The sequence below is a fragment of the Stigmatopora argus genome, chromosome 13 (genome assembly GCF_051989625.1).
Source record: "Stigmatopora argus isolate UIUO_Sarg chromosome 13, RoL_Sarg_1.0, whole genome shotgun sequence".
Taxonomy (NCBI): domain Eukaryota; kingdom Metazoa; phylum Chordata; class Actinopteri; order Syngnathiformes; family Syngnathidae; genus Stigmatopora; species Stigmatopora argus.
In genome coordinates, this window is record NC_135399.1 from 7,982,690 (window position 1) to 7,999,745 (window position 17,056).

The following is a 17,056-nucleotide window of genomic DNA, read 5'->3' on the forward strand; positions in this document are numbered from 1 at the left end:
TGCACAAGTGTAATACTGAAAGAAACAAAGTACATTAATAGCAGTGGAAAAACACTCCCACTACAATATAAAAATATTTCACATGGATGCTTTGTTCCTTTCCTTAATTTATTGGCAAGATATTGGGATCCAGGACTCAGGTGCAAAATGTATGATCGAAACATCCATTATTTCGACAATGTGAATCATTGTGAACTCATTCAACATTTTCAAAGTTAAATTTTTTTTCCAAAATATCCATAGAGTGATTTGTCCTTCTCTTGGCAGGTCCTCCGTCCCCTCCCCGTAACTTACTTTTCAACCTCAATGACTCATGCCTGGTGCTGGAATGGTCACCCCCCAGTGACACTGGAGGTCGTCGAGATCTCACCTATAACGTGCAATGTAAACGATGTGGTCCAGAGCCTGACCAGTGCCAATTTTGTGAGGAAGAGCTGCGTTTCTTGCCTCAACCGTTAGGCCTGACTACTGCTTCGGTCACCGTCACAGACTTCTCAGCGCACGCCAATTACACCTTTGAGATCGAATCACTCAACGGGGTTTCAGAGATGAGTTCGTATCCTCGACAGGTCGCCATCATTACTGTCAGGACCAACCAGGGTGGTGAGTGTGAATTTTGTTCTTTCAAAGTGAGATTATAGTATGTCTATAATATTTACTTCATTGGCTGTCATTGATGGTGCTAGATGTCCAATCTATTTTCACTGGGCTGGTTGACAAACTAATTCAAATAAACAGCAGAAGGGTTAGAAGATTTGATGTCTATTGTCAATTCCACTAAAAATGTTAATATCCTAAAATGTGATGTCCACACGTTGTTTTTTTATTTTTTTGTTTTTATTTAATTACCAAAAAATGTTACTTGCCTAAATGTTATATTTCCGCAAACACATAATTTGGCCTATTATGGTGATCATGCTGTATTCTACTGTTTTCTTCATTAAGTATTATTCATTTTTTCCACCATTAATTTTCCCTAAACATCACATTGTGCTGAAGCTCAGATGTGTTGCTTTCAAAAGATGCACCAGCAGACATTTAATTATATATAGTAGTCTAAAATGTGAGTTTGCATACTAACAACAATTTAATTACGTGGTAATTTAAGTCATTATGACTAAACATGATGATTGAGTATCTATTTGTTTTCTGTCTGTTCTTTTTTGTTGTGATATTGCAATCATATGACACGTCTACCAATACGAGGCGATGAGATTATTGCCTCGGGTATAACGTGACGGCAAAGGAGCAGTAGATGATGGAACTGTGTACCCAGATAAGTGTTTCTTTCAAGCTAGGTAGGCCCGGTTTAGTACAGTCCATTTGTTAGTTTTCAGGAAATCTCAAGTATTAATCTTACTGTGGGATTTGATAGATTACCCAGACCCTGATCCAGGGAACACCTCATTAGTTTTTAATGGGGATTTTGCCAGTGCAAGGCCATTTGATTGGTTGGTCCACTTCTCTGCAGGTGACTGACCAATTTAATTTTCTGTCTCATTCTTTTAGTTTAGTGGTTGTATCAATCTGCACAATAAATTATTTTCTACACTCTACTCCACATTTAGCAAAAATGACTATTTTCGCGATGTAAAATAAATGGTGCATTTTTATGTGTAAGATGCAATTCACCTACTTGTGGAATTGACAGGATCTTCTAATGTAGTGAGGGTGTGTCCTTGATGATACTCTTTGTGGATGACGGTTTGGCAAAGAGATTCAGTCCAAGGATCACATTTATTTCATACTATAGTTGTAGTAATTAAGTTTTATTAAATTGTGTTGTGTTGCAGGCATATGGGTGGATGGCAGTGTTTCATTTGAAAGTATGGCAACTTAGATTTTTTTTTATTCTTCATCAATTAACTTAAATCATTCTTTTAAAATCTCATTCATCACTGTTGTTGCTTTTACCTTGTATAGGTATACTTTTTGGGTGATAGTAAATAGCATAGCAAATTATTTCCCGATCTTTTTTTTCAATTCAACTCTGTGAAAACTGTGAGGTTATCTCCCTCCCTGCATTCTCCTAATAAGAGTTTTTCTGTTGAAGGACAATGTTCCCTGGGGATATGGTATGCTGCGTAGAATGTACAGGCTTTTAACTTATAATTTGCAAACACGGATTTTTTGTGTTCTCCCGCCCCGTGTTCTTCTCCAGTGTACATTTTTCTGTCGTCTTTGTTCTCTGGCTACATCCCACCCTCTGCTCCCCTGTTGTTATGGGAATTTGGGGAAAAACACATTTTCTCATCTAGCCACAGCACATTAAATGCATTATTCTGCCTGTGTCCAGGGACAGCTTGGCAGTCTTTGCAGGTAAACACAATGTCACACCTAGCCTTTTTATTTCATTAAGATTCCCTAAGTTCAATGCATAGACACACAGCAAGTCCCTTGGCTAGACACATCACTAATATACACTAGGTTAATATACTCGGATGTAGCTTTTAAAGTACTTTAGGGACTTGGAGTTGGATTGATAACATTTTTGTGTAATTCTATGGGCATGTTTGTTTTGATTGTGGCTTGATTTAATAGCTGTTTGGAAAACAGAGGCTATCTGATCCCTTTTGAGTCCCCATCTTTGCCTTTAAGTGGTTCAGAATTGCTATTTATTTTTAAAGCAAAGATGTTTAGTATAGCAGAATGCAGTTACCCAATGCTCGTTTCATAATTATGTACATGATTTTTTTTGCTTTTTGCTAGACAATTAAAATACATTTATCTTGTCTTGGCAAAGTTAGGAGTTACACACACTGGCATTCTTCATTAGATATCCAGTTTGGACTATTTACCAAGCAAAATAATTGAAACTACAGAGGTACTCTCTAGAAGCCTACTTGAAAAAAACACACATGTGAATTAAAATTATGCAAACTCAAACCCACATCTCAAAGGCCGCTCTATATGTCTCCTCTTACTTTGTTCATAAATGCTCACTAAGATACATCCACCGGAAACTCAATAATGGCTGATTTAAAAAGGTGAACTGAAAATACCATTAGCATAGAGTTATCATCAGCAGAAAAAAAGGCAAGCAGGTGAAATCCTGTGTGTTGTGAGGGCTAGCAAGAATCCAGTTATATACACTGCAGCCAAACCTAAAATTAGTCTTGGTTATTAAAATGCAGATGGCCCTTTGGTAAAGTTACCATAAATGATTTGCCATGCCTGTGATAGATTTCTTTGCAAATACACATACATATACGCAAACCATTCTTTAATACTCTCCCCATGCATCAGGAACTATATAACCAGGGATAATTTCCTGTCAGTTATAACCTTTTCCATATTTTGTGATTTATATATCCTTATATGCAAAAACATCAATCTCAACGACATGCGCACTTTGCATGCACTGAGACTGGCAGAGAAAACTAAAAATAAATAAATACACGGTCTACAGTATTTATTGCAAGACAAACCACACTGCCATATAACCACAATTAGCCGGCTCGGCATAAATAACTATTTAAATATGTCATGTAAAAGAAAATCATACAAATAGGGAAGGGTTTAAACCATGAAGGGACTCATCTGAATGTAAAGAGAAGGACACAAACAACGAAAAGACTGAAAAGGAAGAAAGTCAAATGGAATATAAAATGAGAAGTCGGAGACTGGAAAGATAATTATGTGGGGATTTCAGGATGAAATGGCAGTAAATTACCTGACAGAGTCAGTCAGTCATTGAAGTGCAGCAGATAGTCCTCGTATCATGCAAGTCAATTACTATAGATCAAGGCTGTAAATTGTCTTTGTTCATTTGTATATTCCCCAACTTTAGTGTTAAAAATCACATTTATATATTGGCATATTTACGATAAATGCCATATGATTGTGAGTGTGAATGGTCGTCTGTCTCGCTGTGCCCAACGGCTGATTGGCGACTATAGTCTGCCTTTTGCCCAAAGTCAGCTGGGATAGGCTCCAGCAACCCTTTTGAGGATAAATAAATGAGTGTAGAAGTATGGAAGATGAATGAATGAGTGTATAAAGCAACAATCAAATAAGGTTATGTGATAACAGACAATATCACTATATAAAATAGTTGAACTGGGAAATTGTCACCTTTTCTGCAATTTTACCAAAATGTTACATTTCTGATTAAACGGTTGATTAGATTAGATTAGATAACTTTGTTCATCCCGTATTTGGGAAATTGCACTGTGACAGTAGCAAGAGGGTGAGAATTGATTGGTCCAATTCATGAATTTGGTTGATGAACTTTCAACCTTCACTGACCCACAGCACAATTATGAGTGCTTTTAAAAAAGGAAAGATAAAAAGACTGAATAAACTTTGGCCCGTGGTCTAAAATCGCATGATAAAAATATTGCAAAAAGGACAGTATAATTCTTTCTCAGAATTACAAATCTCTCCGCTACAGATTTTTGTTGCCAAATAGTTATATAGTCCTTCAAGACTTGGAGGTATTCTAGGAAAATCCCCATTTATGGTGGAATGAATTGCATAGGTGGCTTTCATAATGCTGACTGAAATATAGTGTTGTCAAAAGAATGGATGACTGTTGAAAGAGGTAGCCAAAGCAGAAGATGTCCTAGAAACATGAGGGTCTTTAATCACAGGAAGGAGCTTGGTAATTGTGTATGTCACTGAAGTAATCAAAGACAGGTCGAATTCTCAATTGCTGTGTCACATCTGAACAGCAACTCGAGACACCAATCAGAGAATCTTTTGTAGATGGGATAGCCATGGGCTGACATTGGTGTGTTGTTCATTACATTCATTCTGACTGGTGATGATTTGATGATTTACAAAAATCTGAAATAGCAACAAGAAATTGTGTGTTCATTCAATCAAACAGATCACTTGGAAGGCAAACTTCATAAAATGCACTTTTTTTGTATTTTCAGTTTTCACGTTACTATCAATACTATGGTTTTGAGCGCTTGTATTGTTTTTATTGTGATTTTATGGCAATCAGCTCATAAATAGATCATTGACCCTGACTCTTATCGGTCTCTCCAAGTTTAAAAAAACAATTCCAATATTTTCCATATTAACCTGGTGGTTGTGTCGTTTTTTGTAAAAGTTTTCATGCATGCAGATTGAATCGGTAATTGGAACCCAAAAAACATTGCTGTCAAACTTACTAGATTGTTAAAGTCAAACTCTATTAAAGATTCTGTCTTATCTTCCTTGACCTGTGTTGGCCTACTGCCTTGTACCACAGCAGGTGCCAGGATCAATTTGCAGCACTGGCTATAAATGAGTTGAACACATGAAACTGTTGGCCTTCTCAGCCACAATGCTCCTTCTTCTAAGCCCTTTACCGCCATTCCACCATGCTCTAACTAACTATGACAAATTATCCCCACACTTAATTACCAGCCAGGGAAAATCCCAATGATGTTTATTATGCGCGGCATCATAAAGTGGTTTGTCCATGGCCCCGGACCAAAGCGCTGTGCTGTGGAAACACTAATAATAACAACACCCATACAAATTGGATGAGTTGAAAGACCCGGGGCCTCGAGGAACTGGTCGGGGTGGAGAGATGGAGGAAGGTGACAATCTTGGGATAAATCAATACTGATCACAGCAGGGCTGAGCTCTAATTCCCTTTAGCCACATTTTTTCCTCTAAGCAGTACACACAAACAATAAATACACATCTGGCTCGCATCTCCACCACGGGTTTCTTAAGTTGGAAGGAAACATCAACCACCTTGACTGAGTCACAAACAGCTCTACTCAATTAACAAAAGCAAAACTGAATTTTTGGATTCACTATTAGGTGTATAATTATGGCATTTTTTTAGCCCAAAATGCACCCTAGTGTTATGTTCCTTGCATGTGTAGTCCTTCTCTCACAAGCATGTGTATGCAAACATGTGATACAAGAACTGGTCATGTGGCATTGGCCTTGGGTAGTGGGCGGCCATAAATACGCACTTCATGTTAGCTGGCTTATTAGAAGTTGATTTATCAGCCTCTCTGAAAGGAATTCATGCCCTTGGCACCAAAAGCAAGAAGATCCGCCCTCCAGGAAACCCCAATTACCATGCAGCATATGGATATATAAAGGGGATATTTAGTGCCTTGCCATGAAATATGGATACGGCTCAGTTTGGGGATTAGTTTATCCACTGTCCGACGGGTTGGAGGTTTGAAGCCCGGGTCCCAGTACCTCATTTTAGATGTTGTTGAGCAAGACTCTGGAAAAACTGTTCCTAATTTATTGGGTGTCATTGATGCCAATTATACAAACAATCAATTTTGAGTTGTGTCACATGCCTAGGTGACGATCAATGCTAAATGCATTTTGACTGCTAGGACTTGCAGTGAACATTCAGAAAATTAGTTCTACTAAGACCAAGAGTGGGCTTACTCCAATTTTGCCATATTCATCTCATTCATTGACACTGATGGCGATATCCAATCCATTTATACCTGAAATGGCAAGCAATGATCTTTGACAAATTTTAGCTTCTGAAAATAAAATTGGGCTAAATCCACTATTGCCATTAAAGCCATATTTCATGACAAGATCTCGATGTTATTCAAATACAGAGGGGAACTGAGGCAGGGCAAGAGAAGTGTACCTGTGTAAACTATCAACTCTAGACCTAACAACAACAAAAACAGCAGCAGACTGTGGCACTCATTGCCTGCCATAGATAGTGATAGGTGTCCAATAATTTTGAGTGGAAAGGCTGTCTGTTAGTGCGCCAAATCCCTTTTATTTAACTCATTGACTACCATCAATGGTGATTGATGTGCAGTCCAGTTTGTGTGGATTGATTAATGACATTCTCTCATTAAACAAAGAAATGAAAACAAACTGAAATGCATGCTATAGCATTTGTCCACCTGGTAAACAGATCAGGTCTGAGTTCCACCCATGCAAACACACACATGCACAAACACCTGCACGCCCCTTCACACCGATGACCCTTATGCCATCTGTTAAGGCAGATAGAGGGAAGAACAATTGGACAGGATAAATATGTTCGACAGCTCCTTGACTCCTTAGTGATTTATCAAAGTATTTTCCTGCTGATTTTCTCTATCTCTTCTTTCATTCTTTCTCTTTCTAATCCTTCATTTTCTCCCACATGCATTCATGATGAAACCAATTTCTTTAGTATTGTAAGCATAGAAATCACTTCCAATATTTTAGCGGAACATTACAGCAGCGTGGTCTGTGACCCATAGCTTAGACTTTCGCTGGGTTTCTTTTGAAAAATCCACATTCTAGCTTGTAACTCTCTGAGAAAACTAGTGACACAGGTAGCTCGGCACTCATGTATAAGCAGTCACAGAACCAAAGATGCTCCCTTGCTTTGGTGGATGAGGAAAAAAAATCAATGATTCTTTGAAGATGTTCACCCTCTACATGACCTTCATCCCCAACAGGAACCCTTTCCCACTCCATCTCTAGGGTGCTGTCCCCTGCTGCACAGTACATCTCTATGGTGGCCACCTTTTGAAGCTGGACACAAAAACATGGAAGAGAAAATAAAATAGGTGTGAAAAAGAAAAGGACCACTATTTTCAGAGTGTAGCGAGGAAAAGAAATGTTTTTCAATTTCAATTTGTTGTAAGACAGCCAATGAGAGCCCAAAAGAGTGTAGCGAGGTTCTAAAGAGAGAATAAAAAGCATCCGCTACAATATTTTCAAAATATTTACTGTTGGGGGGATTTCGTAACTTGGATCTTTTTCGTATCTCGAAGCACCCATTTGCATATAAAAAGCTTTCGTGACCTAAAAATGTCATACCTAAAAGCATTCGTAAGATGAGGTATGACTCTATGACTTTATATATGTATATGTATACGTGTGTATATGTGTATATGTATATATATATATATATATATATATATATATATATATATATATATATATATATATATATATACATGCATGCATGCATGATACATACATACATGCATGCATGCATACATACATACATATATATACATATATATACCTATATATATATACACATATATATATACATATATACATACATATATACACATACATATACACATACATATACATAGATATACACATACATATACATACATAAATCTGCAACGAAGGACGGCAGTTGTTCCTACTACATTAGCCTATAGTTACACATAGTAGTAGTGAAGTTGGGGTTAATATTTAGATGGCACCCATTTGTGTTGATATTTTCCCAGCTCGTTTTGACTATTGAATATAGCCTTTATGTGACTACCGCTTACATCGCAAGACTCAGGTTATTACAAGGTCTTCACGGCTCGCTGCACAGACACGCTAAAATGCTGTCTGTGCCTGAGTTAGAAGCCGGCCCAACGTCATAAGAGAACCATCTGATGTGTATGTGTCTGTCACATCAAAAGGCGACAACACGGCAATATTTCTTAAAAATATCTACAAATGGAGTGACACCGCGAAAGAGTGGTTAGCACCTCCGCCTCACAGCTCCGTATTTGAGGGTTTAATCACTAGGGGGTTCCGACCTTCCTTCATGGTGTTTGGATGTTTCCCCTGTGCCCGGTGGATAAATTGTCCCTAGGTGTGTGTGTGTGTGTGTGTTTGTGTGTGATTGGGTGTGCTGGTTGTTTGTGTTTCTGTCCCCTTTGATTGACTGGCAACGCCCAATTGGCCGGAATAGGCTCCAGCACCCCTGTGACTGTTGTGAGGATAAGCGCAATGGAAAATGATCAAATGGGTCAGAAGTGTATTTAAAGTGGTTTATAAAAGGTATATAGTATTATAGTGTCGGGACTGTTATAGACATCAAAATAAACCGTTGCACACCGTTTTAAGAACTTTTTATGTATTTGCATTTTCAGCATATTCACAGTCATGCCAAGTCCACTGTATCAACTACATGTAACACATTTTTGAGTATTTTTCATGAACTGGGATGTTTAAAATTCGAGAAACCAATGAACCCTTTTCTTATGGAAGAAAAATGTCCAACAATGAATCCCCTTTCCATGTTATAATGTAAGATCGATAGAACATTTTTTTACAGAAACTGCCAAAAGAGAATGGTGAGACTGGACTCTTCTGCAATGAATGCAAATCTGCTTACTTCACCTCGGGTGGATTTTCGTCTTGTCTTAAACCTCGTTGTTGAGGTCAAGAGTTAATCCTTGGATTTTTGCTGAGCTGTGGTCTCGTGAGGTGCGCCACGTAGTAACATCTTTCAGCTTTTAGTGTACTTTATTTTTTAAACCTATTTTTTATTTTCTTTTGGGGCCACTTTTGACAGAGATACAAATTGTGCACCCTTTATGTTTAAGTTAAAAGCTTCCACAGCATTTAAATGTTTGTAATCATTCAATAACCAGCATACGCAAATAGAGCATCCGCTAATCAATACACTTACAATTGTGCTATTGTTAAAAGATGTAAAAACAATCCAAACAATATTTGATCAGTATAAGATCAATTAGTTTATGGCATGGTGTAAAATACCATCATGTAAAGTGCTACTTCATTGTAAAATTTATGTAAATATTTACATGGTTGCCCTGATTCAGAAAATAGATCATAATACATGTATGAAAGGATTAAATCAAAGGTAGAACATGCGCTGTATGTTACAATGCTAAATATAAAATTATAAAAGGGTAAATAGTCTTTATGAACTCAGATAAAACAAACAGTTCCTAAAGTCAATTTTATACAATGGACTTGCATAGTAATGACAACAACTTTCCTCTAATATGGCCGCATGACTATTAGAATGGAAGTTGTGCCATTGCCATTGTAATCTGGTCCAGTCAGCAAATGTAATGGGGTTTTGTATTGAAGGGCACCAGAAACTGTTTACAACAATCTGAACAAAAACGAACAAAACGTATATAGTTTTAATGCATAATAAGCTTCTGTAGGTCTTCATTCCCAATTCCTATTCAATGCCATGATCCATTTTTAACTCGTACCTAAAATGTTTCTGTGCAAACATTTACTAAACATCAGTCAGAACCCATTTACTTGTAAGTCCAGAACGCAGGCACACAACTTTACTCTGCCCCTGTTTTCTAAGAGAAACAACAATATCTGGAAATAACAACGTTCCCGGGTGGAAAACTCACACTCACCTTTGTACTTGACAAAATAGGCGGATGCAAATATATCCCTACCATTTTAGTTTTACTCTATTGAAACACCCCAAAAACATCCAGTGTTCAATTGACATATTGCTTCAAGCCTGCCAATGAGAGTGTGCGAGTAATGCGACACTTCTCAGCTAGTTGACGTTTCCAAGTGAATTAATTACTTCTCAACATAGAAAATCGGGTATGAATGGATAAAAATGCCATGGGAAACACCCTTTGTATTTTTTGTTGACACAATTAAATCAACCACAATGGACAATAACTCTAATAAAAGAATGTGTAACATCTATAACCTTTAGACTTGCATTACCTTGCATTTGTATGCAAGCTTGTTCTATATGTAGGAGATTTAGTTCCATCAAAGTTTGCTTGTCATTGACAATGAAGGAAGTCCAATTCATTTAAACTGGCTGCCATTGACAGGAACCCCTGGAAAGGGTAGAACAGGGGTGGGCAACCAATATAGCACAGACAGTTTAACCAATGAGATTTCTGCAGAAAACAAGAAGCACCTGATTGCAAACCACTGATTGCACTTGTAGGACACCAGATTGGTGAAATGGTGCCCTCTCAATGGGTTGGAATGAAAACCCGCACCCACTGCGGCCCTTTGTGGAATAGTTTGCCCACCCCTGGGCTAGAAGCTTCTAGCCTCTCATTAAAAATGGATTGGAAGTCTAGCACTATCAATGGCAGCCAAAGAAAAAAGGCAACAGATAAGACCTGAAACATGTACTTTTCAGAAGAATGAATCTTGGGTCTTTCAATTTTATGATTTGTAACTATGATTTTTAAATAAAAAAAAAGTAATTCAAGGAATTGCACCCTGAAATTGGGCAGTCATTTTATCAATGCCAGCAATATTTTAGCCAATCGAATAGGAGTATCCCAGATTGCCCACTCTTGCTCATGATGTCATTAATACTCGTTAACACATGCACCAGTGCTCCAGTCTATCAGAATGTGTGTTTGTCCCTAGGTATGTGTGAGCATGAATGTTTGTTCATTTGACAATCAGTTTAGGGTTTCCCTCGCCTACTCCCCACAGTTGACTGGGATAGGCTCCTGTGACCCATATGGAGATAAGCGATCCAACAAATGAATGAATCAATTAACAGCCATCTAAAAAATTCAACATTTACACACTTAAATACTTTGAACAGCTGTCTTTGACATGAGGGTCATTTAGAGTCATTGTTGTCTGCCCTTTGAACATTTGCCAGTTCAAGGATCACTAATATCAAATGAGAGGACATTCTCCTTCGAACTAATGAACCACAAAAATGTGCCTCCACCTCACTTAGCAGTTGGTAGGAACTCTAGACTATGAAGTCTATAGAGCAAGCATTTAATTGTGTGCACACAAAAACATTTATATTCAACACAAAGAAACAGCTTAGAGGTGAAATGCATTAGCACTGAGGACAATCAGCTAGTGCTAGAATGAATGGAGGGAACAGAAATGAAAATATGAGATACGGAGAAAAGAGGGGTGATGGAGAGGCGGAAGCCAAGGTGAGAATGAGTTGATTGTGCAGTAAATGTAAATGCAGTAATGCACAACAAATTAAATAGGTTGAAGATAAAGATTTCACACTTAATTGAAATCTAACAGCAAATAATATGAGTCTAAACAGTCTTTTATATTATTGTTCTTGTTTTTCTCTCAGACAAAATCAGCTCCAGGCATAATCACGGTATTTGGAGCGAAAAGATGAAAGCCGTGAAAATGTGGCTAGTGGCTTACCTCATAGATATTGGAGAAGAAAATGAAACAGTCATTAAAGCATTTGTTTACCTGGTGTGCCCTTGGTTTATGGAGAAACTTTTGTTAAATGACTCTTAAACCTTTGCGGGGGTACACACATTTTCCACGCCTGTGTTTATTTCCATTTAGACACCTTATACATTATTTATTCTCACACGATTAAAGCATTAGAGTTGGCCGATAGTTGTGGATCTGAATACATTCTCACGGAGAAAACGCATTACTTAGTTCTTGCATGTGTGTTCGGACATTAAATGGCCATCAATTCAGGGGTGTGTGCTTGTGCAACAGATGGATGACACGCATAACTCACGGAAACGCACACCGCATGCTTCGTGGGCAGTAAATCCCGACAGACTACACCGTCTTTTTAACAGAAGGTTTCACAGTGAACGTGTCCTTGAGTTTGACAGTCAACCTCTGCCGACTCACTCAACATAAGCCACGACACAACCCTTCCTAAAATCATTAATATTATTTAAGCCAGGGTTGTTCAAACAATTTCCTCAGAGGGTCGCTTTCAGAAAAGTCAAAGAATGCAAAGGCAAATTTGAAACCGTTTCAGTATTGGAACTGGTTTTAAAAAAAATAGGATGTTTTACCTTATTGGCTGCCATGGACGCGATACACGTTTATTGCGGTCAATAGCAGTGAAACATGATTAGTGGAAATGGATTCAATGTACCTGCCAATGGCAGTGAACTAGTTGAGGAATAAAGGATATAGCTAAAGAAAATGCTGAAATCATACACCGTTGCCTGTATTGATGTCAATGTCTGCTTTGACCCCTAATCTAAGGAAGAGACTTTTTTTCCAATAGTTTTGTCTAGTGTTAAAGATGAGAAGTGTAAGAGAATGCTAGCTGAATTTAGGATTCTTGTGCCGGCCATATTCAATTATATTTATTGTATATTACTTATCATTTAGTATGCATTTTTAATTACTATATATTACATCCATTAGAACAATGAAGTTTACTGGGGCAACTAGATGGACTATAACGGAGTTATCTTTGTTAGTGAAAATGCTTCGCTAAAGCAGATCATGCTGCATATGCCATAAACTTCATCGCAAAGTGATTAATGCTTACTTTGTTTACATCTGGACTAAAGGACTTGTTATTGTGTTCTGTGTGACCAAGTATACAAGCACGCATTCCTTTCTGTATCAGGTAGCTCACACACACACACACACACACACACACACACACACACACACACATGATTATTAATTTGATCACCATATATAAACATTATTTATGATCTTACGCAATAACTGATTGGCTTGCATTGATGGTGAAAGACACCCAATCCATTTTAACTGAGAGGGCTTTCTTTCGATCGTTGGTAGCCCCCATTTGAATTGTAATTGAATTTGACGTATATCGCCACAATAGGCAGCGACACATGATTATTCAGAGCTAGCTGTTGCAGTTCAAAAAGATTTAACGTCTATTGTTGTCAATGCTAGTAAAATAGTTTTAAAAAAGTCTCTGAGACATGATTACACAGGTCTGACTGGGATTTGTGTTAAAGTACTTGCATATTTGCTAGGCACTAATACTTTGATGCTAGAATTTTCCTACCATATTGGCATACATACAATATGTGAAGAAGCTGGACTTTTTAGGATTTGGGGTTTTAGATTTTGATGAAAATAAAAACAAAACGCAAAGAATAAAAAAATTAAGGTGTGTTTTATGACGCATAAGGTTGGTCTTAATGTAAATGTGTGTCTTTTGACTTTTTTGTAAAGCAAATTCTGCACCCTAATACACATGATAGACAAATGTGAGTGTGAGAGTGAACTAAATATTCAGAATAAAAAAGCAATCATTTGTATTTAATAATCCTTCATAAAATCACTGAGATCCCAAATGACCCCGCCTAATCACATAGTTGTTGAAATATCTTGGTCTCTTGTTGATTAAGTAAGTGATAGATAATTTAAAAGTGTGAACACGAGGTGCCCTCACTCAAAAGAAGCAATTTATCTTGTGCTCAACCAATATTTTTTTTAAATCCCTACAGATTCTCAACTCCTGTTCTGATGCTAGAAAACAAAAAGCTACCCTAGGGAGAAGTTGTAAATGATAACGTTATCAGTACAAAAAAAGTAAGGAAAAAAAAACTCAATAACTTATGAATAAAAAACAACTCTCCGACACCTTGCTTTGAGAGACACAAGAAGTGAGAAGTGGTCTGGTACTATTGATGAAGAGAACTTGTTGGATAATTAAAATCAAGGTCATTGTGTTGCCCATGAGGGCAAATAGAATAATGAAAACAAGGGTTTAATAACAAAGTGGATTTACTGTAGAATTGAGATTTTATCTATTTTTATTTGGAAGGTATATGTATTTACACTCAAAAGTCATCAAGGTCAAAAAGACAGTTCTTTCAAAAAAAGCATGCTATTATGTTATTTACTGTATTTCACTGGTATGGAATTATGGAAAATAGTGGCTGGGACGAATGGAAATAAGTGAAGTCCAGACTTGGAATCACTGGTGTGGAACAACGACTTGCCCATGTTGACAGAAAGTGAAAGGTGCATCCCTTTCCCAAAGCAGCTTATCTTGCTGACCCCATGGGGGGCACTGTGCCTTTATATGTGAAGTGGGCTGTCTAGCTTCCTGTACTTTTTTCCCCTTCCCCCGCAGGTGAACTCAGGGAAAATGGTCCGATCACTCAGGATAAATGGACACAACACAATTAACTGTTTTAATTTTGGAGACCCATTTACACAGTAACTGTTGTTAGCTTTGTAGTCTGGGTCACTTCTACTACCTGTCGTCTACTGTCTCGACTCAAAGGAAATGAATGTGCTGCCTTAACATGTAGAAATTGCGCAAAGGCAGGAAAGTAACGGAAAAGGTGATAATTGGGTTTGTCACCTTGTGGTGAGTGTAAGATCTGATAAATTTTATGGAGATACAGTAAACTTCCATGTTTCTCTATTAGGAGATCAAAATTTGCCAAGAACTTGCTGAACTTAAATTGTGGCTATTTTTCATTACATTCACTGTGTTGCCCCTTGGGGAAGAAAGTCCTTTAACATAAATTGACCCAACACTGAAACGGAATTTAATTTAGGAACATGGTGCTGTAATTTTGCATTTTCTCCAACTTGACTTGAAGAAATAGTTTCTGACCTTACAAATGCCATTGTAATATGAATGACCCCAAATTCTTTTACGTTACCATCTGTGTTAAGATTAAGAATATTTCTCTGAATGTGTAATATTCCTACCGATTTAAAAAATCAAAAATTAACAAGACAACTCATCTGAATAACTCCAGACCTAAGATAATTACAGATGAAATATTTGTAACCACTCTTAATTGCCCCTTGTTATGAGTGTGAGAATAAATGTTTGTCCGTCTCCTCGTGCCCTCGATCGACTGGCCGCCCATTCAGGGTGTCCGTCCGTCTCGTGCCCTAAAATCAGCTGGGATAGGCTCCAGCACCACCCACAACCCTTGTGAGGATAAAGCAGTTCAGAAAATGAATGAATGAATATTTGTAGCTTCCAATAATTGCTGGAATACTACCAAACAGAAAAGCATGCGTGTAGAAGTAGTCTGTCCTTGAACAATATAACGGATGTCAGACAAGGACACAGTAAATAGGACACACATTAAGAATTGCGATGAAATGGTGAAAGAGACATACAGTGACAGCCAGGGACCCCAATGCTGCACTCGAAAATTAGGATTCAATAATTCAAGAGACAATATGAAATATACTATTTCCAAGACTCAAGCTAATAATCTAATAAACAGCATGGTAAAAATCATGTCTACGACCTTAGGGAAGTTAATGGTGCATGAAGTGCTCATATTTTAGGAGCAAATGTTACAGTAAGCCATCAAAGCGGAGACGGTGTCAACATACAAATACCACAATGTGCTGGGAACTGCGAATTACATGAAAGTGGGCATTGACCAAAGTGGGTTATTTTACATCCAATGAGTGGAAATGGAAAGCATCTTACTAGTATGTATTTACATAAAGCTCTTCATCATAAATCGTGGATATTTAGAAGAATAGTACAACCTTGTCATGTGATTTTTGGTTATGATTATAAAATATAATAGGCTAGTAGGCTAGATGTGACTGGCTGACTCTAGATGCGATCGGCAGAAATGATCGGTTATATTATTTTTAGTAATCGCCCAATTATTGATCCAGCAAAATCTATGAAAAATAATAATTATGGGTTGGCCAATCGATGAGTACACCTATAATGAAACCTCAAAGTTTTCTTGACGGAACGAAGAAAACATTTGAGACCTAAGCCCTGTCATCTGACGTTAATGTCCCCCGAGGTTCCAAATGTTAATGGGAAAGGCCTAAAATTTTCAATTCACAAACAATTTGACATATTGAACAAGGGACTTCCAATGAACGTTGTATATGTGGTCGCTCTAAAGGTTGTGAGCACTGCAGGGCTACATGCATCAAGTTAGTAATTAAACAGGCGGGCTAGGTCATTTAACACGTATATACACTTTAAAATAATAATTAAAAATATAAATTGTACAATTATCATCTAGATTAAAGCTATACAAGCTATACAAAAGATGTTACAAGCAACCTTTTTTATATGTCCAGAGTACCTTACAAACATTTTGTTTTGTACAGACATGCAGTATATCTTAAACCCTGAATTTAAGCTTGAATATCCATCTTTTCCCTCTTTACTAATCATGTTCACCCCACAAACACTTTCACCAAATTCTTGCAGGAAGAGAGCGAAAGCCACAATACGTAACAAATGCAAAAGGAATGGAAAAAAGAATTGTGTCTTTGGTTGAGTGAGTGATAGTGCATGCATCAATATGACTGTTTTCAATGCTGCGCTTCTCGGCCAGCTGATTTTGAGCCATCTGAGATCCCGAGTGAGGATTATAAAACCAATCAGCAGACAGTGATTGCTGCAGCCAGTCTGTGATTGGATCAGAACCCGGTTTCTGCCAACGGCATTGAGTGAGGGATAAAGGATGCAGGGAAGAAAAGCTTAATAGTCCTGAAATGCAAACGTTTAATAGAAGAGAAGCAGACCAGACCCAGACATAACAGGAGATCAACAACTCCAATATTTCTCGAGTCTCACTTTTCATTTTATTAGTGTTAGTTTTCCAAAAGTGGGGCACAGACCCACTGTGAATGTGCCATGGAGGGAAAGTCA

At 37.6% G+C, this 17,056-nt stretch overlaps 1 protein-coding gene across 5 annotated transcripts in view; it reads left to right on the top strand.

The window, feature by feature from the left end:
- epha6 (eph receptor A6) overlaps positions 1-17,056 on the top strand; it is a 153,062-nt gene that overhangs the window by 105,215 nt on the left and 30,791 nt on the right. For all 5 annotated transcript variants that reach the window (XM_077616720.1, XM_077616723.1, XM_077616721.1 and 2 more), the window contains one exon: positions 268-603. In XM_077616720.1, the coding sequence (XP_077472846.1) occupies positions 268-603 (336 nt within the window). The remainder of the gene's footprint in view (positions 1-267; positions 604-17,056) is intronic.